Genomic DNA, 25,828 nt, shown 5'->3' on the forward strand with positions numbered 1-25,828 from the left:
TTCTGGACATAACTATTGTGAGAATTTATTTTTCTTGGAAAAGCATATTGATTGTAATTTGTTGCCTATTTATAACAAATATGTATTATATTATTATATTACATGTTACATATAAAAATAACTTAAAATATAATTGGGAAATATTTAACAATAAAAGCATAGATTATATGAATATGTGGTTTTTTAAGTCAAATAGATGGCTCATAGGGATCCTTATGTCTACTTTAATGTCCCTGTTTATATTTGAGTTTGATACCACTGTTTTAATGCACTGAACATTTTTTTGTTGGCTATTTTATCTTTCATATTGACGTATAATAATTCTCTCCTAGATTTTAAGTTCCCTACATTCTAGAACAGTCTCACCTAAACTCAGCTATCTATGTCTCTATGCTTCTCTGTACCCAGTAGAGGCTTAGCAAATGTTTATTGTTTCTGGTCAGGACTTGTCATTTTAAGGTTGTAGGGGAATTATCTCTGAGAAAGCTCCTCCCACTGTAGAGGAACTGTTCTGCAACTTAGATTCTTCAAAAGTTACCCAAGACCTGAGAGGTAAATTGCCTAATGTGAACTGCTTGACTTCTTGCCTGGGCCAGGCTGAATCTATGTACTGTATTCTGTGTTATTAATGATAATAATTGTGATAAAAGTCATCCTGTGGCTTGCTATGTTCAAGCTCATTTTAGGTAGCCTTCCTAATATTAACTTCTATAAGAAAAATCTCCTCTTTTCAAGGAAGATATGTGAACTTCTAATGGATTCATATCTGCTAAAGCTGCATTAGGGTTCAGACAACATAACAATTACTAATATTAAATATTGAAGTTACAATTTTTAGTCGGGATTATGTAAAAAGTATTGACTGACCTAGTCATATATTTGAGTTTACTCCTTTTTATCTTACCATCCTTTTGCTCAATGACAAAGTTGTTTTGTTCTTTCTTTTTTCCTTTGTTAGCTATTTTTATTCCATAAATTTGAGAAAATGAGATCAGATAAGACTGGTTTGGAAGACTCATATAGTTTTGAAATTTCCATCTATAAGTGAGAGCTATTTTTTAGACAAAAAGAATTTCCTTCCCTTAGGAAAATTGACAGCTCTCAGATAAAGAACTTGAAATTCCCATTTGCAGTAACGTGAGTTTGTAATTTGTGTCAAAAAAGAAGCTAAAAGCTTTAAAGAATATATTATGAAATCAAAATCTCTGATTTTTAATAAAATACAACCTTTTCTGAAAATCAGAAATCAGGTATTTGAAATTTACTTATGTTTAATGAGGAAGAAGTGGGATTTTTTCATAACTTAAATTGTGCTGTCCAGGAGATAAAATGCTAAAATGGAGTTCATAATTTTTATAACCACATATCAATGACCAGTATTCTTGGATTTTCTTAGGGAAAAAAAGAGATAATGTTTTCAATATAGCCTAGGCAATTAGATGATTTTTTTAATGTGAATATTAAAAGACTTCAGGATGATGATAAGCTTAAACATGACTCTCTTTGATCTCTTTTAATCTCTGTTGTTTTAAGAATAAAAAGTGTTCATGTAAGAATTTTTAGCCTGCCTAAGGCAATAGTCAAGAGTGCCAAGAACTAGGAAACAAGTGGTTATCCTTTTCTTCCTGTTGGTTTTTGAAAATGGTGAAGTATAGCAATGGCAATAGGAAGATTATAAGAAGTAAGTGCTTAAAAGTGGTTTAGTTCTTCATGTCAGCCTTACATCTTAATGCAGTAGAAGATCTATATCCCCAGCTATAGCTTTCTTCAAGATTCTTGGAAACAGATTTGAGTTGAATTATTTCCTAATTAGCCTTAGTTTCATTTTGGTGAAGGTATTGGGAAATTTCTTCAATATTGTTAGTAAATAGCTACACAGTCCCTGGAAAGGCCTATATATATGCATAATGAAGGGGAAAGCATTTTATAAAGGTCTTGTGACCATTTGTAGAGAGGTTCAGAATGGTTCCAGAAGCCATACACGTAAACAGTGTCACTAATTTGTAGCTAGACATTCCTGCTCTCACTCTTTTTTCTCTGTGTATATATATTTTCTATTTTTGTATGTATGCATGAGAGTAGTGATCAAATGTAAATTTGGATTATCACTTACATGGGTAAGAGAGATAGTATCAATAATTTAAATACATCAATTATTTTCATATACATAATTTGACCTTTCTCTTTCAAGTGAACATCTTTCTCTCATATATTCAGGATATATAATGCAGAAATGTTTGTGATTCACTGCTTGATTCCTTCTGAAAAATTCCCAAGAGTGAGCAGCAGTAGAGCAAAATAGGGGGAAACAAATGACCCAGGACAATCTCCTGAGTAGATAATCAGTATGTTTATTATCTGCACTTTTGGTATTTGGTATATTTTCTGTTGTTATCCTGTAACCTCATATCACAAGAGACCTCATTGTGATACATTTTAAAAATGTGATACATTTTATACTGTACTAGAAACTAGGAGAACTTGGCTCTACTACTAGCCCTTCCACTCTCAAACTGGGGGACATTAAGGAATAGATTAAGTGAACTCCAAGATTTCTTAAATTCTGTGATTCTCTTTTCATCAGAAGTTTCCAGTCTTTTAGATTAGAGAGTTGTTAAGTTCATTTTTCAAGACTCAGTATCAGCTCAGTTTTAGGATGAGCTCTGAAAAGTATAGACAACACACAAGTGAAGCACAACTTTGTTTTCTTTCTCTTTTTTAAACTTGTATTTTCCTTTCACTAATAAGCATTTTATTGTACCTCTCCCATCTTCCCTGCCTCCCCCCACATTTTACAAAAGAAGAGACAATCTATGTTTTTTAACGAGGAAATTAGTGACATCTTATAAAACGTTTTGATAACTACTGAGCTAGTCCTTCTAGACAACAATCTATTTTAAATACTGAATGACTTGTTTTTAATAATGGACAGATAGCCATTAGAATTTTTTTTAAACCCTTACCTTCCATCTTAGAAACAATACTGTGAATTGGTTCCCAGGCAGAAGAGTGGTAATTTCTAGGCATTGGTGGTTGAGTGACCCAAGGATACACCCCTGAGAATTATCTGAGCTAATATTTAAACCCAAGACTTCACATCTCTAGGCCTGGCTCTCAATCTACTGAGTCACTTCATAGCCCCCTAGCTCTTAGATTCTAAAGTACTCTGTTCAACCTAATTTCATAAGACTATATAGATAAGGGATTATAAGAAGGGACCTTTGAGTTCACCCAGGAAAAGCCCTTGGTTTTATAAATGAACAATAGGTGCACATGAGACCCAAAGAGGTTACATGACTTGCCTATGTATGAACGTACATAACTATATAGCTATAGTTAGCATATGGAAGTCTAAATTGAAACTGATTTTTCTTACTACACTATGACACACTGTTGAGTCAGCAACTCTGGTAACTTCTGTATTATTATCTTTCACAGAAGTATCTAAGCAAGAGTATTTTAGATTTTACCCAGACATTTAAGAATTTCATATTCCTGTATTTTATATAAATTTTTATGGAAAAATAAGCAAAGATAATTATTCTTTTAATAGGCATGGAATCATCACATTGCAAGCTTTCTCAGAAGCAAATAGGAAACTGTGGCTTGAAGCAATGGATGGAAAGGAACCGGTAAGAAATTTTGCATTTCATAATTTGTATATTATAGATTCAGCAAGAATAAAATATTTTAAATATTCTATATGTTTCTAAGCAGTTTATGTGTATTAAAATAGGAAATCAACAGTAAAATGAATCATTCCCTTTAATATTTTTCTATTGGGTCCCTGAGTAGCCTTTAAAATCAGAATAGTAGCCTCAGCTTCCCAGGGACAGTCAGGCAAAATTTTAAAATACATTTCTCCAAACCTGTCTTCTGTTTTCTGTTTACATGGTGCTAGAGTAATTGTTTAGGTTCATCACATTAATGAAAAAGGAGCATTTTCTTTGATATGATGACAAAGCAACTATATAGACTGTTCATTTTTAAAGTGATTGTTTCATCATTTGTGGATGGCCTACATGAAATGATAGTATAAAAACACCTATGGCTAGCAAGAAGTAATGAGAAAGGAGTCCATCAGGTTTATTTACTGAATGCCCACTAGGAAGGTCTTCCATAGTCAACATTTATTAAGAGCTTACTGTAGGCCAGACACCTTAACCCTCAGAAATACAAACAGAAACAAAAATAGTTCCTGTTGGGTTCTTGTAGAAGATAAAATATTAATTAGGTCTTGAGGGAATTTAGGGAAACCAGGAAGTGAAGAAGGAACTTTGCAGGCATGTGGGGATAGATAGCCAGCAAAAATGCATGGAGTTAGGAGACAGAGTGGCATGTTTGAGGAGCAGCAAGGAGGCCAGTGTCACTGGATTACTGACTGCATGGTGGGGAGCAAGGTTAAAGAAGTGTGTAAAAACAACCACCAAAAAATTATTTTTGTATATGTTGAATCTATTGATTCTTAAGAAGAGGCTAAACAGAGGAATGCAAGTAAGAATAGGGCTCATTTCATAGGAATTCCTGAACTTTGTGAATTTTGAACTAAGTTTTGGAGTTGAAGAGTGACAGTCAAGTGAAGCATAAGTGGGAAGATGTGGTATCCAGAGGTTCAGAGAAAGCTGGCAGTATGGTGGAATGGAAAATTAACCCCTCAACCCTATTTTCTTAATCTGTTAAACAAGGTGTTGGATTTAGTGACTTGAAAGGTCTCTGCTAACTCCAATACTAATAGAATGATTATCCAAAGGTAGGAATGTAGAGATACTAGTTAATGAGTTTTAGTGAAATGAATAGCACTGTGTGATACTGAATTGATGTTGTATTTGTTAATCAACTGTACCTAAACCATTGATTGACTTTTTAGATATTTTTAAAGAAAAATTGATTGATTTAAACACTTTATTTTTCAGATTTATACTCTGCCTGCCATTATTAGCAAAAAAGAGGAAAGTAAGTGTCTTTTAATAACATAATTTTGTGTTATACATTTATATTATAGTAATAGATTTCAATCAATGAAATTTAAGTATTTACTCTTGAGAAGTAGGGGTACCACGAATTTCTGGTACCTGTGAGAAATGGTGGGCCTCACTTTGCATAAAAGATTTTTCTATGGCTGGAAATTCTGTGATTTGACTGGAATAACTTAGTCAGTCACACAATGTTTTGGGGAAGTATATCTATATTGAACTGATAGAAGAAAGTAAGATTAGCTCTTTAATTCAAGATTTTGCTTATTTCTACAAGGGTGGGTATAAGTTTTGTCCATTCTAAATAACTAAAATTTAGTAATATATACAATTTATACCTGCATATAATTTTAATGTCATTTTTACATAATAAATTTGATTTTGTGGTATGCTACAAAAACCATCCTTCACCATCTGTAACATTAATTTCCCTATAGTTTTGATCATGCTAAAAATGATTTGGCAAAGGAAAATCCTTTCAGTAAATCTGAACAATGTAGTCCTTTCAAGATCAAAGAAAGGCAGACCCCAACAAGTATGATAGCCCCAGTTTAAAATAATCACTATAAATAACTCATTTTAAAAATTAATAAAAGTAAGATATACTAGATTTAGACCTACCCGATATTATTTTATCCTGAGAACAGTCAATTCCTAAATACAGTGATGGCTCAGTTCACTAAAGGCTTACTTAGGGCAATTAGGTTGCTCAGGAGGTAAGTAGATAGAGAGCTAGGCCTGCAGACCTAAAGACAAGGAGGTCCTGGATTCAAATGTGACCTCATACATTTCCTGTGTGAGCCTGGGCAAGTCACTTAATCCCAGTTACCTAGCCCTTACTGTTCTTCTGCTATGGAATAAATACTTAGTGTCAATTCTAAAACAGAAGGTAAGGGATTTTATTTGTTTGTTTGTTGTCTTAAATAAAGTCTTCCTAACCCATATGGATCTTGGCTAGAAACCTGAATGGCAGCAAAATGGTCCACTGAGAGATGAGGTTAATGTTTGCTAATAACATCATGCATTCCAATTCCAGGAGAGAAGCATAGATACAATGCCACATTCCAAATGCAATTTTTATAGATGAGTTTTATAAAGTATTAGTATATTTCCATTCTACTAAAATCTTTTGTGATCTCCTAATAACTGGAACATTTTATAATCCTTTTGATATAAAGTATCAAATAAGCTTTCTATAAATAATGCTGATGGTAATATTGATAGTTTATATAGTGTCTTACAATTACAAAACCATATACTATTTTACAAAAATATCACTAAAAAAAAAGAAAGCCTTAATAGGAACTGAGATCTTATAGCAATTTATCAAAGCACAGAAAGCATATAAAGGAAAATAAAGAGAAACATAAAAAAATAAAATGAGGTGTGACTTTAAACAAACATGTTTTCCTTTAGAGAAATAATGAAAAGTCAGCCTTAATATATTGTGTTTCAGAGTATTCATATCATAAGCACAATTAATATGGTATGGTTGAGAAGATAAAATGTATAAGTGCCATCCTTGTAATCACAAAAACAAAAGTAAAACTATATACTTGCATTTGGTTATGAAACGTAGATTCACACATTTTTCTAGGCGTTGGCTATTTAAGTTTTCCAGAAAGGCAGTTACTTGAACTTATAAGCTCTGAAAACTCTGTGCTGGGGTATTAAGCTTAGTATAGTAACTCGGGCATATCATACCAAGATGAAAACATCTTATGGAGCATTAGGAATGTGATTAAGACTTCAAAAATAATTTCTTTCATTTTGTTTGAATACAGTTCAATGCTTGTTTATCATCTACTATGAAAAATCCTTGTGCATAAAAATATATAGCAACTTTTTTAAGTGCCAAAGAATTGTAAACTAAGAAGGGGGTTATAATGAGCACTGTAAAGGTTGTTATAATAATTATTAACTATGTAACATAATTATAGCAGTTACTATGTGCCAGGCTCTGTGCTATGTGCTTTATAATCATTGTCTCATTTGATCTTCACAGTAACCCTAGGAAATAGGGGCTATTCTCTTCCTCATTTTGCAGAGGAGGAAACTGAGGCATACAGAGAGAGGTTAAGTGACTTTCCAAGGTCACAGAGCTAGTATGTGTTTGAGGCCTGATTTAAACTCAGCTCTTTCTGTCTGTAGGACCAGCACTATATCCACTTTGCCTTCTAGCTGCTACTTGAACAAACTGTGGTATGTGAATATAATGGGAAGACTTATATGAACTTACATAGAATGAAAAAAATTGGAGTAGGAGAACAATTTATCTAGTAACAACATTTTAAAAACAAAAAACTTTGAAAGACTTAAGATCGCCAATCAGTACACTGACCAACCATAAATACCAAGGACTGTTGATCATCTATGCTACCTATTTCTTAATGGAAAAGTAATGAACTCAAGAGGCAGAATGAAAAATACATTTTCAGATGTAGAATGTATGGGAATTTATTTTTCTTAGCTATGCCTACATATTACATTTATTTTGTTTTCTTTTTCCTTTTACATTGGGAAGTAGATGGGAGAGTTTGATATTTTAATAAAATAAGAAAAAACAAACATCTATCATATTTAAGTTATTGTGCTAGGCTGTTTCTTGGGATCCAAAGACAAACAAGAAAACAATTCCTTCCCTTAGGGAGTTCGTATTCTACTGGAGGAACACAATTAGAATGCATAAGTAGATGTAATAGGAAATGTTCACCTCCAGGATTCATTAACTAAAGAGTATAAATGTAATTGAGAAGGGCAGGGGAAGGAGGGGGAAATAGAGACAGATAGACAGACAGAGAGGGGGGAGAGAGAGAGAGAAAGAGAGGAGAGGAGAGAGGCATATTCAAGAAAAACTTACTGTGCCTTAAAGGAAAGCTAGGATTCTTCAGTGCAGAGATGAGGAGAGATTTCTTTCAACATGGAGGTCTACCTGGCAAAGGTTTGAACACATGGGAGGTGAAATGATATAGAAAGAGAAGAGGCTAGTTCCACTAGAAGATAGCATTTGAAGTAGAAAAATATGAAATAATACTGGAAATGTAGGTGGGTGACAAATTGGAAAGATTTGTATTTTACTCTAGAAGCAATAGAAGGGCCTTTGACAATTTTTAGTGAATGTAGGAGGTGACAAATTCTGTTCAGTGTCTTAACATCATTTTGGTAGCTTTGTGGAAGATAAAATTAATAAAGTTAGAGACTGGAAACAAGGAGGTTACCTAGGAGTTTGTTGCATTAGCCCAGTCACAAGTGTCAAAAGCTGGAATAAAGGACTATTGAATGGAGAGAACAGAACAAATGCCAGAGGTATTGGTGTTGGAATAACTGTAGTGGAATAATTCAGAAGACTTTTCAACTGATGAAATGTGGACAAGTGCAGAAAGAAATTTAAGGAATATTTCAAGGTTAAATGACTTGAAAGAGTAAAGCTCCCAACAGGAACAAGGAAATTTCAAGGCATGAAAGAGTGGGAGAAAATAATATCCAGTTCTGCATTGGACATTTGTTTGAGAACCCTTTTAGGAAATGTACATGAAAGGGGTATATTGAAGTTCAAGAGTGGCAATAGGGTTGAAGGTCAACCTGTGCAAAGGCTTGAGGAGATGGGAAGTGGAATGTTATATAAAGGGAATAGTTAGGTTAGTTTCACTAGAAGAGAGTGTATGAAGGGTAAAATTTTTGGATTTGAGAATCATTCTTGGGGATGATAATTAAACCCATGAGAATGAAAAAGAAAAAAGAAAAGTCAAGAGCTAGTTGGATATTCACACTTCTTTTCGATGTTGGATAATGTGGATTATTTGAGTATGATCTTTTAACCTTAAATGGCAAGACAGTAATGAAAATGATGAATTGCAAAGGCAAGTAAGCATTGCTTTGTTTCACCAAACTTAATATGTAAAAGAAGAACAAGGAAAATATATATCTCTCATCAAGAGATGATCGGGATTTCTTAATTATTGGGAGGCTAAATGAACAAGGACATGCTTTGTCCGTTGTATGTAACTGTAAAGCAATTTACAGTTTTTTTCTTCTCTTAAAGTTTCAGTAAGTTTAATACCTTTTGTTCTGTTCAGTTTCTTTTTTCACTTGTTTGCACTTCTATAAAAGGCCAACCAAGCCTTGAAATTTTCAAAAAGAAGACAGAAGAACAGAAAGAAAATAAGTTTTGCTTTTCACTAATGCTTTTGTGAATTTTTTTTTGTCTCAGACTCCCACTTAGGAGGAAGAGCCCTACCATTAGATACCAAACTAGGGGAATATAATAATAACTACTTCTATGCCTCACTCTTTTGTTTTCTACCTTCAATGATGATGACAAAGGACAACTAGGATAGAGAACATGGGTTCCTAGGAACACAACAATTATACTATTCTGTTCTTACATTCCCATTCTTGAAATCTAAACTGGGTAGGGGGAGGAGAGAAGAAATATCTAGTTGAAATAGTACTTATAACTAATTGTGGGAAGTAAACGTTAATCCTGCCTATTAAAAAGAGGTATTTTGAGAATCTGCTAAGGAGGTTGGCCTATAACCAAAAAACCCTTGATGTCCCATACCAAATTCTTACCTTCTCTGCCCATGGTGTGTCCGCGAGGCACAATTAGAGTAACAAAGAGGAAAGCAAGTTAGTCTTTATCAAAATTGAATGGTTTGCTCAAATTAATAACCTTTCAAAAAAGGCCATTTCCCCTCCCTTTTTTAAAGTTTATATTAAATTTGTTTTAGTTAACTCCTTAGTGCCCTTTCATGTTGGCCTAGTAGAGTAGGTAGATAAAGTCTTTTCTCTTTTCTAAAAATTTTCCAACTTTTTTTCTACATATGACTTTCCTCAACCTATTCCAGGAAAAGACATCTTTATTTTCATCATGCAAACTATCCTGAGGGATTGGTTGTAAAGAAGGTTGTTCTACCTGGAAGGTGAAATCCTGGCTGTTATATACTATATCCTGACTACACTATCTAAATGGACATCAGCAGAAACCATCAAAAGAACAAATAAAGGAAGAAGGAAATGGAGCATAGGTCTTTATTAGGAGAACAGGGAAATGCAAGGCAGCCAAAAATAAGGACTGCTTGTGGTGTTCCTTCCTGTCCTTGCTTTGTGAACCCAGTAATAAGACAATAGCTACATAAGAGCCAGCCTCCTTTTAACAAAGCAACCACAACTTGATGTGGGTGTGAGACTGGTTTCTTAATTGTTTATTATTCTGCCCTAGCAAAGCATTGGATTTGAAGTTCCAGTTCTGCTACCTAATATATTCATGACCTTAGACAAATCACTTCCCCTTTCTAGGCTTCATTTTCTTCCCCTCTCAAATAAGGGTGATTGACTAGATAATCTCTTAAGTATTTTTACTACTTTAAAAACCTATGAATTTAAATGTAGTCATTCCAGGGAGAGGAAGTTTTTAGCCATAGAGATGCATTGTTGTATAAGGGAGACAGCAAAAACTGTCTGTTTTCTCTGCCTCATTAAATCTCACTTGTTTGTGGGCCTTTTCATTGGGTTTACAGGATCCACATGACTTAGTTTTGTGTGTCCTAATTTAAAGGCACAAATCAAAACTTTGATCCAAGGAATTTTAAACTGAAGAGATTGCAAAGACCTTTTAAATCATAAAGTTGTCCTCTTCAGTTAAGAGAGCACTTTTTAAAAAAGTAACTATTATTTTTGATTACTTGGCAAGTTCCAATTAACATAGGCTTTTCTGTATGCAATGAAGCACAAAAAAGAGTGTTGTGCATGAAACTGCGAATCCCTTATTTAAAGCAATAAATTTGAAATCTTTGTTTTAAAGCTGTCCAGTCTGTCAGTATCAGGAACTCTTCCTTTCTGTGAAATTTTATAAATGCTTCAAAAACTATTTTTCTTCTTTTTTTAATATTACCATCATTTCCCCCCATCCTCCCAACAGTCCTTCATTAGGACAAGTGTAGACTGTATGTGGGATGTAGCCACCATTCTCCTTCTCTGAGATGACTCACTCCACCTTGCCTTCAAAGTGGCAGGTCTAGAATCCCTAAAAGACTCCAACTACATGGCTGTGACTCAGCATCCCCATTGCTGGGGGAATAAACTAGTACTCTGTAGCTTTTGATCCTCCTACTCATGTGTGTCCTATTTACACAAAATCAGTCACATTAAGATTCAGCTATCAAACATAAACCATTTTGTTATCTGTAAGGTAAAAATAAGAGTAATTATTGCATTGTTTTTGTCAGATATATGAAAAGCAAAGAATAATCAATACATAGCAATTATTCCACAAGTTTGGGTCTTATGGTTCCAACAATTCATGCAACAATTCGTGCCCTTGAGGAAGAGTATGTATACCCTTACAGAATTCTAGCACAGAGTCAAAGAGTGAGGAAAATCCACATATTCAGAATAACTCACAACTTTGGACTGCAGGTCCTGATGTCCTTGGTCCCTTCAGGAATAACCAGCACTATAAGAAGCTACCTTTCTACTAACTGTTTTTCTGGTTACATCTATAAGCTCTGAAGGTCAAATGTGCTCTTCTTTTCCTTTTAAATTGATGAAACAGAATCACACACTTTTATCTCAAAATCATCTTTATAAAAGCAGTGAGAAAATGCATTAATGTACTAGCAAGTAGTTCACTTAAGGTATAGAACTGCAAACACTTCAGCTTGACTCTAAGCAAAGCAGAGAAGCAGCCAAGGGTGTTCCATAGGATTCTATTTAATCATCTCTAAACAAATTGTTACAGCAGATGACTAAGGTTGTCTCTCTGGACAATGCAAACATACTCAGCTCCCTTTTCTTTTAATGTGATTCCACTTCATCCAATTTGCTTCAAACTTACTCACAAGGCAAAGCATTGAGAAAGATTTATCTTTCGTCCATCTATTTTGCTCTCTGTGATCAGAGGGCACAGGAGAAAGCAGTTGTACAAACTTATAGAGAGATTAGTTGTTTTCCGATCAGCAGACTCCCAACATTTTCCTCAGCCATGACTTTTCCAATTAGCAGGTTTCAAGAACTGCAGCTAAAGTTTTGTTTTTTTTTTTTTCTGTCAAATGACTGCTTCTTCTAGTATCTTCACACTCAGCTAATGTTAACTTCTTAACTGTTCCTATTGTCATCTTAACTCTTCTGCTGGGTTCCCTGCCTATAACCTACTGGCTCAAATCAGAGCTTCCTGATTGCCAATAATTCATCTTTCCTTCAGGAGGCCAAATTCATGAAATCCACCTTTTTGTGAGATAGGAAACCAAGTGTCCTTATTTAATCTTCCCCTAGTCTCTAAACAGTTGTTCATCACTTTATGATTTTTTACCTCTGAAACTAAAAGCAGTCATATGCAAATGAGCTGAGTGACCATTCCTAATGAAGGTGCTTAATAAATGCTTCTCCATTGGATTTGATCACAATGTCCTGCAACCTCAGTCATTTTCCTGTCTTCTAATATCTTCTCAATCCATTTATCCTAGAGATAGTTTTCTTTTTAGCCCTTTTAATTATTCATGTGTCCTCACATCTTATGACAAAAGCCATGTTTTTATCTGTTTTTACCTGAACACAAGTTCATTTCTTGCCTCTTTAATCAATCAAATTCTTCACATAGGAAGAGGATAGTACTTTACATCCTTTTCAAGTTGATTCTATCCTCTTAATTCACTCAAATGTACATTTCTTTCTATTTCAATAATTAAATTGCTCAGATACAAAAGGGGACACTACCTTACACAAATTAACATAATCAAACAAGTCATATCCATACATTGGTCTTCTCCAGGGGTTCATATCAATATTCAGAAACATCTATCTCTGCAACACAAATCCATGACCTCATTTAAGTGGGTGGCACGTTTCATCATCAGTCCTTTGTAGTTGTGGCTGATCATTGCATTGAAGAGAGCTCTTAAATCTTTCAAAATTTTGTTTTACTTTGTTGTTGTCATTATAGACATTGTTCTCCTAGCTCTACTAATTTCACTCAATTCAGCAATCATGATGAAAATCCTTTAACCACAAAGTTTTCAGACAAATATAATACCATCCCTAGCTGGTTTGTTAGAGGAACAATTGCACATATGAAACATATGTGGATATTATAAAAACTTGTCTTTCTAATGGTTCATTCTACTATCAGTTGTGGTATGCCATTTAAAATTTATAGGTGATTTGCTAGTTGCCTTAAGTTTTTATTGCTAAATTTTGTTGCTAGTCTAAATTTCCTTACCATTTTTCTATAAGTTATTGAGTAATGTGTTCTTCTGTTGTAAAAATAATTATAGTAAGAACAATAGCTAACATTTATACAGTGCCTACTACATGGCAGTCACTGTGCTAAGTACTTTAAAAATATTATCTCCTTTAATCCTCATAACAACTGTGGGAGACAACTGCTATTGCTATCACCATTTTATAGGAAACCAAGGCATGCAGAGGTTAGATGACTTGTCCAAGGTCACACAGGTAGTAGCTGCCTACTTTGACCTATCTGAACTATAGTTTTCCTGACTCTAAGTTTGTGTGCTCTTCAGTAACAGTATAGTACTCAAAATGAAACTTGAAACTTTGTTAAATTGCTTGCATTATTTGAACACACTCATTATATGTATCCTTTTATTTCCCAAGGGAACTAAAAGTTATCTGCATTGTTATAGGTGTTAATATCAGAAAACTAAGAATAAGGATTATGAGATGTTGAAGAATAGATTGGGTATTTTTAAGATTCTATTATTCTTCACTTTGTATACCATATGCTTTGTTTGTGGTATAATAGGAGAAAAATATCTCTGCTAAATAACACAGTCAATGTGTTGTTCCACAACCCATTTAGAAACTTCTAATTCTTGACTTTTTCTTCTGAGATATAGCTGTTTCTGAGAAAGATTATTTCTACTTTTCTGTCATGTGGTTTGGCTCTTTCATCTCCCCAAACACACACCAAAAAAGAAAAGTGTGATATATTTTTCTTTCTTTCCCCTTCTTTTATTAAACCTATTTTTTTCCTTTTGAAAAGCTGAAACAACATGACCTCATGAGGGGATGGTTTGGAACTTGGAGTACTAATTCAGTCTAGAACAGCTACTGACTAGATGTGACATCTTAGGTCATCTTTTCTCATCCCCTTTTCTTGCAGGAAAACAAAAAAGAACTATTAGCCCCTTCTGAGTCTCAAACCATCAATCATATTCATTCAATTCAATATTTATCAATTGCCTAAGTTCACAACACGATGTTAATACTAATGTGGCAAATACAAAAGAAGCATAATAGTTTCTGCTCAAAAATTTCCCAGACTCTCATCAGTGTCTCACATAGGGGTGTGCTGGCAAATATTTAACAACCAGTTCTCTATTGGGCCAGACATACATAAGTTGAATCTGCATGTCTTTCTTAAGATTAGGCAAACAACAAAATTTGCATCTACCAATTTCTGAAATGTATATTTTCACAATGAAAATCGAGTAAATAGCTAGTATACCACTGGGTATTTATATGACATAGTTAACTTTTAAAAAAATATGTAGGTTATAATATTTCAAAATAAATAAATAATGTAATAGGAGTACAAAGGGAAAAAAGAATCAAACCCTGAATTAGTCTAGGAAGGATTCATAGAAAAGGAAAGGAGACTTTTAGTGAGACAGCATAGCACAGTAGAAAGAGAACTGACTTTAGAGTCAGAGAAAACTGCATTCAAATCCTGAGTCTTCTATTTGTACCTTTTTTGATATTGTATAACTCACTTTGTCTTCTTGGGCCTTAGTTCTTCATCTATGAAAAGTTTGGATTAGATAGCATCTGTTCTCCTTTCTAGATCTAAATCTGTCATCTATATGACTTTCTTTATGACTTTATAATGGTGATTAAGATTTGAAAAATTCTTCTGTAATAATATTGGCATTTCAAGATAATATTTGTCATTTAAAGGGTGATTTTCACCTTAAGTATATACTTGAAGCATAACCAGAGAGGTTTTAGAAGGCTTTTTTTTAGTTTGTAAGAAGACATTATAGAAGGATTTAAAAATAAAATTTTAAATTTTGAATCTAAAAGAAAAGATAATTAAATGTATCCTTAAAGTAGAAAAGAAAGTAAGTAGAAGAAATGAAGACAAACTATTACATGAAACTCCATACTTTAAAATATTTATATATACATATATATGGCAATTAAGATTGCCACTTCTTTCTGTCCTCCCTCCCGACCCTCAAACCCTTTTTTCAATATTTTTTCATTAAATATTTCCTAATTATATGCAAATTTTTAATGTTACTTTAGAATTTTGTGTTCCAAGTTCTTTCCCTTCTTTAGAAGGCAAACAATTAGATGTGAATTATACATGTGAAATCTAAATTTCCAAATTAGCCATGTTGCTGAAGAAAACTTAAGAAAAAAAAATTTTAAAGGTATGCTTCAATTTGCATTCAATGTTCATCTGTTTTCTCTGGAGGGGGTAGCATTTTTCACCACAGATCCTTTGGGATTGCCTTGGATCATTGTCTTAATCAGCTTACCTAAGTCTTTCATAGTTGATCATCATTACAATATTGGTATTACTGTGTACAATATATTCTCCTGGTTCTGCTTGCTTCACTTTGCATGAGTTCATATAAGTCTTCCCAGTTTTTCTGAAATCATGCTGCTCATTTCTTAGAGGTAGAATTCCCTCATAATCATATACTACAACTACAAAAACTTAAATAGATATGTGATATAATTGATGTGAGTACCATATATTATCATTGAAACCCGTACAAGCCTTCCCATTGTGACAGACTATTGTCCATTTGCATCTATAAATGGATGTGATCCAAAGTGTGGTGCAACTATTACCATAGATGATCCACCTAATATATTTGGGGTCTTCCCTTCTTTCTTTTAAGAGAACAAGTATACCAGTAGCACACATTCCAACTATTAACCTATGTGCTTGCCATGTGACCAGCTCATCTTTTTTCTGATTGTAGCATTTCTTCATGGATGTATTTCATTCAACTTCTTTCTTGTTCATTATTTGCTATTTGTTACATCCTCCTCGTGCATTTTTTTCCATTTCTATCATTTCCTAATGACTCTCCCCTCTTCCTGAAAAGGCCTACTCTTTTGACAAACCAGTTTAGTCCTTAAGACAAATGTTCTGTTCCAAGTTATTGGAGATTCTAGGTGTTGTACGATTTATAACCATTTCATGATACTGATATTAAAAATATATGCCTTTCAAGGAGGCATTAGCATACATTTGATAGAGGTTTAGAGTCATTTAAGGAGCTTTGCAAGTCTCTATAGAAAATACAACTCTTTCTACTAATTCTGTTGAATTCTAAATGTAATTCTTCCTTTGCATTATCTGTCCAAGATATATATATATAATGGATGTATTATATATATGTATATATATATATAATGGATGTATTATATATATACATAATGTACATATATATAATATACATATATATGTATATTTATATAATGGATGAGCTCTATGGCTTGACAATCTAACTTCATATCATTAGACATTCTTCATTCATGTGTTTTTTGGGGGGGTTCTGCATGGATAATTAGTACAAGTTCTCCCAAGTAGGTATGAATCTTGCCCAAGGGTCTTTGAAGATTTCTAGAACTTGATGCAACCAATATATCATCTGCCAAAAGAAACATCAAGAGGAACTTATTGTTTATAGGGAATCTTCCAACTTGGACTCTGCAGCAGATCTCTTCTATGATGTATTTAAACTTCTTAAGGAAACATATGTTTCCTTGTTGTTATGTACCTCATCTGATATTAATTATTGTTAACAAAGTTATCTATGTTATTATATAATTTGAAGGAATCTTGAAAAATTTTTGATGACTGCATGATACCTTGCTAACATCTTTTTCAATGTAATGTAGGTCCCTTGAGGCCTGAGACCTAACACAGTACCTAATGAATTTTCCAGGTTTTCAGCCATATCCAACTTGTAACCTGTGGTGAAGAGAGGGGGCATAACTGATTTGCAGAATTCTTCTGTCAGTTAAGGAGTTTAGAATCTTGGGAAAGAGTTGACAGTTGGTCCTGGGAACTCATGGAGAAAACCAGGGTCCATCTGAGCTCCTTCTTTAGATTGAAACCTGGCCTATATTTTGCAGCTTTTCTTTTGAGATTTGTTAATTTAACTAATTCCTTTGAATCTCCCTACCATACCTTATTCCCACCTTCATTTTCCCTGCCTGAATTCCTGTGAGGTTTTGAAAGGAGGGTAGTTAGGAGTGTTAGTTTAAACTTGATATTTTAAATAGTCAAATAGGGCTTACCCTTGTAACAACTTACTTATTGAATCATTGTATCCAACTTTCCTAACCCCATTGATTACAAGGCAGTTCTTTTCTCAGTCTCACGTTCCTGCTTCCCTTCCCCCACCTGAAGCTTCTCTAAGGGGCTGTTAGGGCTACCTTGTATCCTCTACCCTGCCAATCTATCCTAGAAGACAATAAACCCCATTTGTATTTAATCAAGACCTTTTGGCTACTTCATTAGTTGATTAATAAGAGAGGGAGGAAGGTAGAGAAGAATAACATACTCTCTGGAGTTTGAGGGAAGCTGAGGGTATCCATTTTGAAGGAAGTGTAACTTCAATACTTCTTCTAGTCCCTTCCTGTGAAACTGACTTAAGCCTCAATTCAATTTCAAGCCAGTCTTGGCTGGCTCTAACCTGGCTCTGTAAAGTGTCCTTTGCTTGAAGGGCTCAGTCTATTTCCCTTCAGTGTTTTGTCTCTAACCTGAGTATCCAGTCTGTGTTTCCCTGCTGCTATTGTCTGCCTTAGATTAACTCATCCTCTCCCTTGCAACCCTTGGTACCTCAGTGTTATATTCCTAAACTCAGATATTCCCTTATTTTCCTACCACCTCAACTACCGACCTTCATCATTGTGCCTTCCTCATCCACAATATTGCCTTAATTTCCCTACTACCTAACCCATTCCCTTGATTACCTCCAGCCTTGAATCCCTTGCCTTAGGGATTCACAAACCCCTATCCACAGTGCCTATCCTCTATTCCAACCAGCTACTACCTATAGCCTGGTCCCTTGATTATCTCTAGCCTTGGGTCCCTTGCCTTGCCTTATTCCCTATTCCTACCAGCTGTTACCCCTAGCTTCAGTCCCTTATTACATCCCTGCAAGATTCCCTTATGCATCCTAAAAATCCCCTGATAACAAACCCTATTTGGGGTTTTCTTGCAGAAATTCTGGAATGATTTGGCATTTCCTTTTCCAGTTCATTTTACAGATAAGGAAACAGAGACAAACAAAGTTAAATGACTTACCCAGAGTCACACAGCTAGTGAGTGTCTGAGGCCAGAATTTAACTCAGGAACATGAGTCTTCCTGTCTTTAGGTCCAATACACTATTCCTGCATTACCCAGCTGCCTCATCTGTTGAATAATAAATGCTTAATAAATTGCTTGTTGATTTATTGAAAGTCTTTAAAGTGGTGGTTTGCTCTAACAAATCACAACTTGTTTTTATAGTCAACTGACAATAAGAAGTATGGATTCTTTTATTCTCTATATCTGTCCATAAACTGTATGATATTAAAAATGTAGTCTGTTATGGAAATATTGCTTGCAAAAACCTGCCTGTTCCATGATAATAATATCTCACCAAAGATTTCCTTGGGCTATGTGCATATAGATTATTTTTATAAAATTTTTATATACAGACAAATCGGCATATAGTTTAGTAGTATTCATTGAAAATCTCTTGATCCCCCTTTTTTGTATTAATAACATATGAGGTTTCTTCCCCCTCTTCCTGCTCTCCTCCCAAAGACATCTCTTCTACTTTCCCCTTTTTGGATAACTTATGAATCAGTCCTTCAATGGCCTCACATTCATGTAACTTCTTGAATCTTGTAAAGATGTTCCATCCAACCTAGCTACTTTTCCAGTCTTTGTTCCTTCAGTGTCATTTTTACTTCTTTTATGTTAGTACCAAGATCTGGAATATTAAAGGTACAATTGTGTTTGGTTCCACTTGCCTTAAAGGTGAAAATACATTTTTTAAAATAAGTTAACCTTTGCAGTACTTTTCTTTGTTTCACAAATTGCCATAGCTGAAGAATTCACCACCAAGTGGCCAGAATATTGGGATAAGCTTCTCTTCCTTAGGCTGATCCTTAGAAAGCAGTGTCAGTCTTTTTCTGGGACCTCATTGGAATCTGTCTCAGCATAACAGAACTTGTCCAGTCCATTGACATTGCTTTAGAGAAGTCTGGGTCACCTTCATGCTATAACGTGACTTCAAAATATACTCTTCTCCAACACAAACTCAGAGATCAACTAGTCCAATCTCTCTCTGAATAATAGTCTCCTCTAAAGCATGCCTGACAAGTAGTCATCCTGTCGTTATTTGGACACTTAAAGTGAGGAAATTTCCATTTACTTCCTCAGACATACCTCCACTTTTTAATACCTCCAATTCTTAGGGAGTTTTCATCTTATGAATTTATTTTGCCACTTGTACCCATAGCTCTTAATTTTTGGAAGGGAACATAAGTTGATTTGCTCACAAAGTAATTATGATAATTCAGATAAATCTGTTTATACAAATTTTGGCATTGACTTATTAGAGAAATTCTTACTGATTCATGCTTTTTGAATAATTAAACATTTTGGAATGTCTTTCATGAGTGAATGAATATTCTGTTAATTTGATATTTGCCTTATTTTTTTGAAAATGCTAATTTTTATTTTTAAAATCAGTGGCTTACATGATTACAGAATTTCAGAATTAGAAGGGACCTCTGTTTCATAATGTCCAACTTATAATGGTATAAAGAACAAATTATGTGAATAATAGATCATTAAAAATTATAGTATAAGACAGAAATAACAGAATTTTGGATATGACTAAAGCAGTTCTTAGGGGGAAATTTATATCTAAATCTTCATTCTTTAAAGGATAAGTAGTTCCTTTCTTGAGAGTATATAACTCCATTTTATTAAGATTCACTAATGTATCTCTTCATTCTAAAGTTTCCGAGGTCTTTTTTTTTCCTGTGTGATTTTCTTTTGCCTGTGAGCCACCTAAGGTCAGAGTTATTTACATTAGAATTATTACCTAGTAGGGACTTATTAGCAGCATTCATTTTACTATAATTGTCAGTTTATTCTGTTGTCAATCGGGGACCAAAAATCAAAGAATCTATTTCTTAGGAAAAGTGATCAAGTTCATGAAAATTTACAGAGTAAAGTTTTTGGGAGAGGAAAGGGAATAAAAACCTTTCTGGAATTTTCTATGTAAATGCCATGGTAACTAGTTCTCATTGTTTCCCTGCACAAACCCAATCAGAGCAAATGGCTTGGAAGAGAACCTAAGGTCTTCTCTTTATCTGAGGAATTCATCTTTCTACCCCCAAGTATTCACTTTGATGGCCACTGTGTGTATTGGAACTCAAATGACCTGATTTACAAGATGATGCTAGCAATCAAGTGTACTTAGAGCTGTAATTTCAGCAGCTTTGATTCATCCTCTTATAAGAGATAGGTCACTCTTTAGAATGTTGCGGCATGCTAGAGGAGTTAGCAAAAGTTTCCATTCTGATAAATATATCTACATCTTTATAATCTTCCTTTAATAGAAAGGGAAAATCACAGTATGTTCATTTATTTTTGTTTACACTCAAATATTTTGTGCAGATATTTCTCAGATTTTTACCTAAGGTGTAAAAATCAAGGTAATCTTTCAAAATATGTGCATGATGTTTCCATCTTAAGATTTTCTTAATTTTAAAATGTTTTTAGAACAGTGCATTTATTTAACAAACATTTGTTAAGAATCTCTGATGTATGGGGCAGTTAGGTGGCTCAGTGGATAGAGAACCAGGCCTTGAAATGAGAAATTCTAGATTCAAGTGGCCTAAGATGCTTCTTAGTTATGTGATCCTGAGCAAGTCACTTAGTTACAATTGCCTGGCCTCTTTTGCTCTTCTGTTTGGGAACTGATACTTAGAGATTATATATTTTATATATAGGGATTATATATAGAGTGAGTATATATATATATATATAGGAATATAGATTCTGAAGCAGAAGGTAAGGATTTAAAAAAAGAATCTATGATATTCCAGGCACTTTGCTAAGCTCTAGGGATGTAAAGACATAAATAAAATAGCTGCTGCTCTCAACAATCTTAAATATAAAAAGATAAAAAAATAACAGTGTACAAGTAAAGAACACTGACTCTGGGCTCATAGGACCTGGATTCTACTGCTTACTACCTTTGTGACCTTGAACAATCCACTTAACCTCTTGGACCTCAATGAGAGAGTCGGAGTAGAAAGCTTCTGAAATTCAGTCCAAATCTAGATCTATGAGCCAATGTGTTCATATAAGTAAAGTAATTTGCAAGTTGAGAGTGGCCTGGAGAAATCATGAAAGATTCATTGAGGAGGTGAAACTTAGCTGAGTAGCAAAAGAATTAGGAACAGATCTAAGGGCATTCTAAGAATGTGGGACCGCTTATGCAACCATCTAGAACTTGACACTGAAATGTTGTCATCAGGTTGTTGCAAGCAATATAGACAACATAAGCAGAAGTAATGTTAAATCATTCTGGAAGGACAGTTTTGAGTGAGACTATGAAGGACTTTAAATTGCCAGATAACATTTGCGTTTTATCTAGAGCCTAAAGAGATATTTTAGCATGAGAGAGTGGCATGGTCTGATTTATGCTTTAGGAATCTTCATTTAATAGCTTGAGTACCCAATGTACTGGCAAGGAAGAAATTGGGGGCAATTATCATAGTAAAGAATAAGGCAATGCGATACTGAAAAAAGATCATTAAATAGGAAATTACTTCTGCCCTACATTTTTGTGTGAGCTTGGATTGCTCACTTCATCAGTGTGATCCTCAGTTTTGTTTAGGTTTTCCCAATTATAAAATGAAGAGATGAAACTGATGTAGTTTTTCTTAGTTCAATGATAGTCTTACTTATTGAAGTCTTTCCCTTTAAACTTCGAGGAAGAAATTTTATTAGCCTTAAGGTATTCTGAAACCAATGTGTAGCCATGAAGTCAAGCTCCGGTTCACATGAGAAAAGCTTTAAGTAAATTGTAGAATCCCCTATGAAAATCAGAAAGCAGAGATCAGTGCAGTAACTTTCCTCACCTTTTGACAAAGAGGTGATGGAAAAAAGGGGACAGAGTAACACCATATTTTCAGACACAACCAATATGTGGATAAGCTTTGCTTAAATACTTGTTACATGGAAGAGTTTTGGGGGAGGGCAGCTAAATGGCACAGTAGTAAAGTGTTAGCCCTGGAGTAAGGAAGATTCCTCTTCCTGAGTTCAAATCTGGCCTTGGATCCTTACTGGCCATGTGACCCTGGGGAAGTGACTTTATTTGCCTCAGTTTCCTTGTCTATAAAATGAACTGGGGAAGGAATTGGCAAACTACTCCATTATCATTGCCAAGAAAAACCCTCAAAGGGTCACAAAGATTCATACATGACTGAAAAATGACTAAACAGTAGACTTTTTGGGGGGGGGGGTAGTAAAAGGAATGAAGAGTAGGGAATATTGTCAAAAATTAGGCAGAGAAAGTATCAATGAAAAAATGTTTAAATACCCAGAAGAAGAAATTTATAGGGGGAGACAGACAAGTGTGACCATCTTATTACTTCCATATTAAAAAGAATGTTTATTTTAAAACACAACCTTTACATAAGATAGATTTATGGCTTCATATGTACTTTTTCTGTTCTTTGTATATGAAATATTTCTGTTTGTTCACATGTCAAGTCTATTATTTTTTAATCACTTTAAAAAGGTAGAAATAAAATAAAATGGTAAAAAGGTAGTAAAAACTTAATAAAATATATTTAAGTTACATAGAACTGGACCTATGAACTGCAGATCTGGAACCCTTTTTATTAGATTTCAGTATGTTTAATATAGCAGCTTCATATAAAAACTCAATGAGTACACTATTTTTCTCTCCTGCTTTCTCACTCATTCCTATTTAAAATAATAATAACCACATATTATGCTAATGAACATTAAAAACTCAAGAAATTTCTTAGCCATCATGTGTTCAATGGGAAATATAACAGAAACTATTTTATTGAAGTGACACCAAGTTTACCATAAACATTCCAACATTTGATTTTCTTTTATTTGCAGTGTACTTAAATGAAGCTGGATTTAACTTTGTGAGAAAGTGCATCCAAGCTGTGGAGTCTAGAGGTAAGTGAGACGGGAGTTATTTTTCTCATATTGTTACTGGTATGTACCCCATTTTTACAGAGACTATTTCTGAGATCTTAGATGAAAGAGAGAGAGAGAGAGAGAGAGAGAGAGAGAGAGAGAGAGAGAGAGAGAGAGAGAGATATCACATAGTAGAAATGTATTAATATGTTAGGTATGTTACGTTCTTAATGTATTAAATTTAGGATATATTTGCAGATAAAGGAATTAGCTTCATCTGTTCATGCTCTGAACAGAAGTAGCATGAGATCATGGAAATTTCTCTAAAAAAGTCAGAAGACCTGGTTCCAGTCCTGACTTTGCTTCTTCCTATCTTTGTAAGTTTCATAACCTTTGAGCCTCAGTTTTCTCATCCATGAAATGATCATATATTAGATGATCTTCTAGTGTCATTCCTACTCTGACTCCATGATCTCATGAATTTCGTAATGCTATAATCCTCTGAATTTTAAACTCCTATTCACTGTTTTCTAATCACTCTGCAAAACTAAAATTCCTCGTTTATGAGCTATATTTTATCTTTGTTTTTGCAAACTTGTCTGTTAATATAAATATATTGTAAAAGTTGCACTGCTTATTTTACTCATTGACTTATTGTAGTCCCCTACACGAAATACGAGCTCAGTAAGTATTTTTCATTGTTGTAATAAGCTCTCAGTAAGTATTTTTCATGATTGATTGATTGTTTCCATGTGGTTTCCAAAGATTGGAAAGTCCTGAGTGACTTAACCAGTGTTAAAAATTTAATATTTAAATATTTATGCCTAATATTTAAATATTAATTAAATTATTTATATGTGGTACTTCAATATTTATAAACTAATATTTTATATATGATCATTTAATATTTAATGATTTAATATTTTAAGTTAAATGGTAAGGCTTTTTGCAGGCAGTGAAGTGGCCCCTTGGCTCTGTTTGTTTTGGGTATTTTTATTACTTGGTTTCAGTTCAGTGCTTAAGAAATGTTGGTAAAGATAACAGAATTTTCCAAATTCCCACCTGTTCTTCCCATTCATATAAAGATTCAAAATCCCATTTTTCAATGAAGCTGAGTAATTTTAAGTAAAATAACAAGTTCTTCCTTTTTAACTTGTATACATGGCATGTTATATTACTATCACTACTAACAGGTTGTTGTGTATTATGTTAACATTGTTTTCAAACTGTTCTCCTTTGATAATGTGACTATCCCTTAACTAATAGGCTCCCCATAGCAATTCCCAAGACTCTAATTCTAACTTTTGTTACCCTGTCCCAGTGTACTCCACCATCCCTCTTACTAAGTGATATCTGCCCCTATGAAGGTCTTAGATGAAGTTTAAACAAACAAGAATGAGAAAACTTGAAAGTTTTCAAATCCAAATTTGACATCCTGAAAATGTTATCTGGTATGAGAAATAAAGGTCTACAAGAAGTGTCAGAGATAAACTTGTTAAAGTAATAATTTCAGAAGTTGATACTTAATTTCAGATTGTGGATAGGTATGTTGAGGCAATTTAGTACTGTGTCCTTTGGAGCCTGATTCAGGTGCTTATCCTTCCTTTGATTCTTTCCTTTAGGTATCACCATTTTAGGGCTCTACCGAATAGGAGGTGTGAACTCCAAGGTCCAGAAGCTCATGAACACTACATTTTGTAAGTTGAAAATTATATTGGTAACTCAATGGGGATTCTTTTTGGACTCAATGGAAGGAAAAGAATCATCTGTGAAAGGTTTCTGTCAGCCAGAGACCTTCTAGATGCTTCTTTTGTTTCTTCTGTGTGATCTCTAGGTTAAAATCCTTCATGGCCTCAGGAAAGATTTTAAAACCATATCTGGTACAGCTATGTGGCATAGTGGATAGAGAGCCCAGGATGGAGTTTGAAGGACCTGGATTCAAATCTAGTTTCAGACACTTCCCATATGTATGACCCTGGGCAAGTCACTTAACCCCATTTACCATGCCCTTGTTCTTCTGTCTTAGAATTGTCACTAAGATAGAAGGTAGAGGGTCAAAAAATATATATCTGTAGTATTCTGTTTTAATCACTTCAGCTGAAAGTCCATCTGGTCTCTTCAAGTTTTACTAGAGCCCTTTGTCCAGACCCCTCCTACTGTGTGGAGGGAGATGGATGGCTCCTTTGCCTTTTTATTTTTATTTATTTTTCCTTTACCTTTTTAAATACACACAGTTCCATAGTCCCTGGCACTGGAAACTTTCTATTTGCCCACATCTCTGCACTGTCCCACAACATAAGAAAGATGTTGCTACTATGCTCTGTGGAAAAGCAAAGCAATGAGTTGTTTCTGATTATATGAGCCAGAATCTGAATTTAGTTCCAGGGATCTTTTGAGCAGACAATATCTTATTTTTCCAAGATTACTCTTGACTACTAGTTTCATTGGTTTTCTGAATATTCTATTTTAAAACTCTTGTATTTATTTTTTTCTAGCTCCTAAGTCTCCTCCTGATATTGATATTGATATTGAACTGTGGGATAATAAAACAATAACAAGTGGACTAAAAAACTACCTCAGGTAAGAATTGCCTCTTAGAATTCTTCATTTTCCCCAAAGACTTTGAAAGAGATTGCAGTATTTCACTAGGGCTTGAAAATTTTGCCCTTGATTTAT

The 25,828-nt window shown here is 34.1% G+C and overlaps 1 protein-coding gene across 1 annotated transcript in view; it reads left to right on the plus strand.

The window, feature by feature from the left end:
- ARHGAP42 (Rho GTPase activating protein 42) overlaps positions 1-25,828 on the plus strand; it is a 408,927-nt gene that overhangs the window by 332,691 nt on the left and 50,408 nt on the right. The window contains exons 11-15 of the mRNA XM_044668392.1: positions 3,554-3,632; positions 4,914-4,953; positions 23,129-23,191; positions 24,775-24,849; positions 25,648-25,732. Coding sequence (XP_044524327.1) covers positions 3,554-3,632; positions 4,914-4,953; positions 23,129-23,191; positions 24,775-24,849; positions 25,648-25,732 — 342 coding nt within the window. The remainder of the gene's footprint in view (positions 1-3,553; positions 3,633-4,913; positions 4,954-23,128; positions 23,192-24,774; positions 24,850-25,647; positions 25,733-25,828) is intronic.

The sequence above is a fragment of the Gracilinanus agilis genome, chromosome 3, assembly GCF_016433145.1.
Source record: "Gracilinanus agilis isolate LMUSP501 chromosome 3, AgileGrace, whole genome shotgun sequence".
NCBI lineage: Eukaryota > Metazoa > Chordata > Mammalia > Didelphimorphia > Didelphidae > Gracilinanus > Gracilinanus agilis.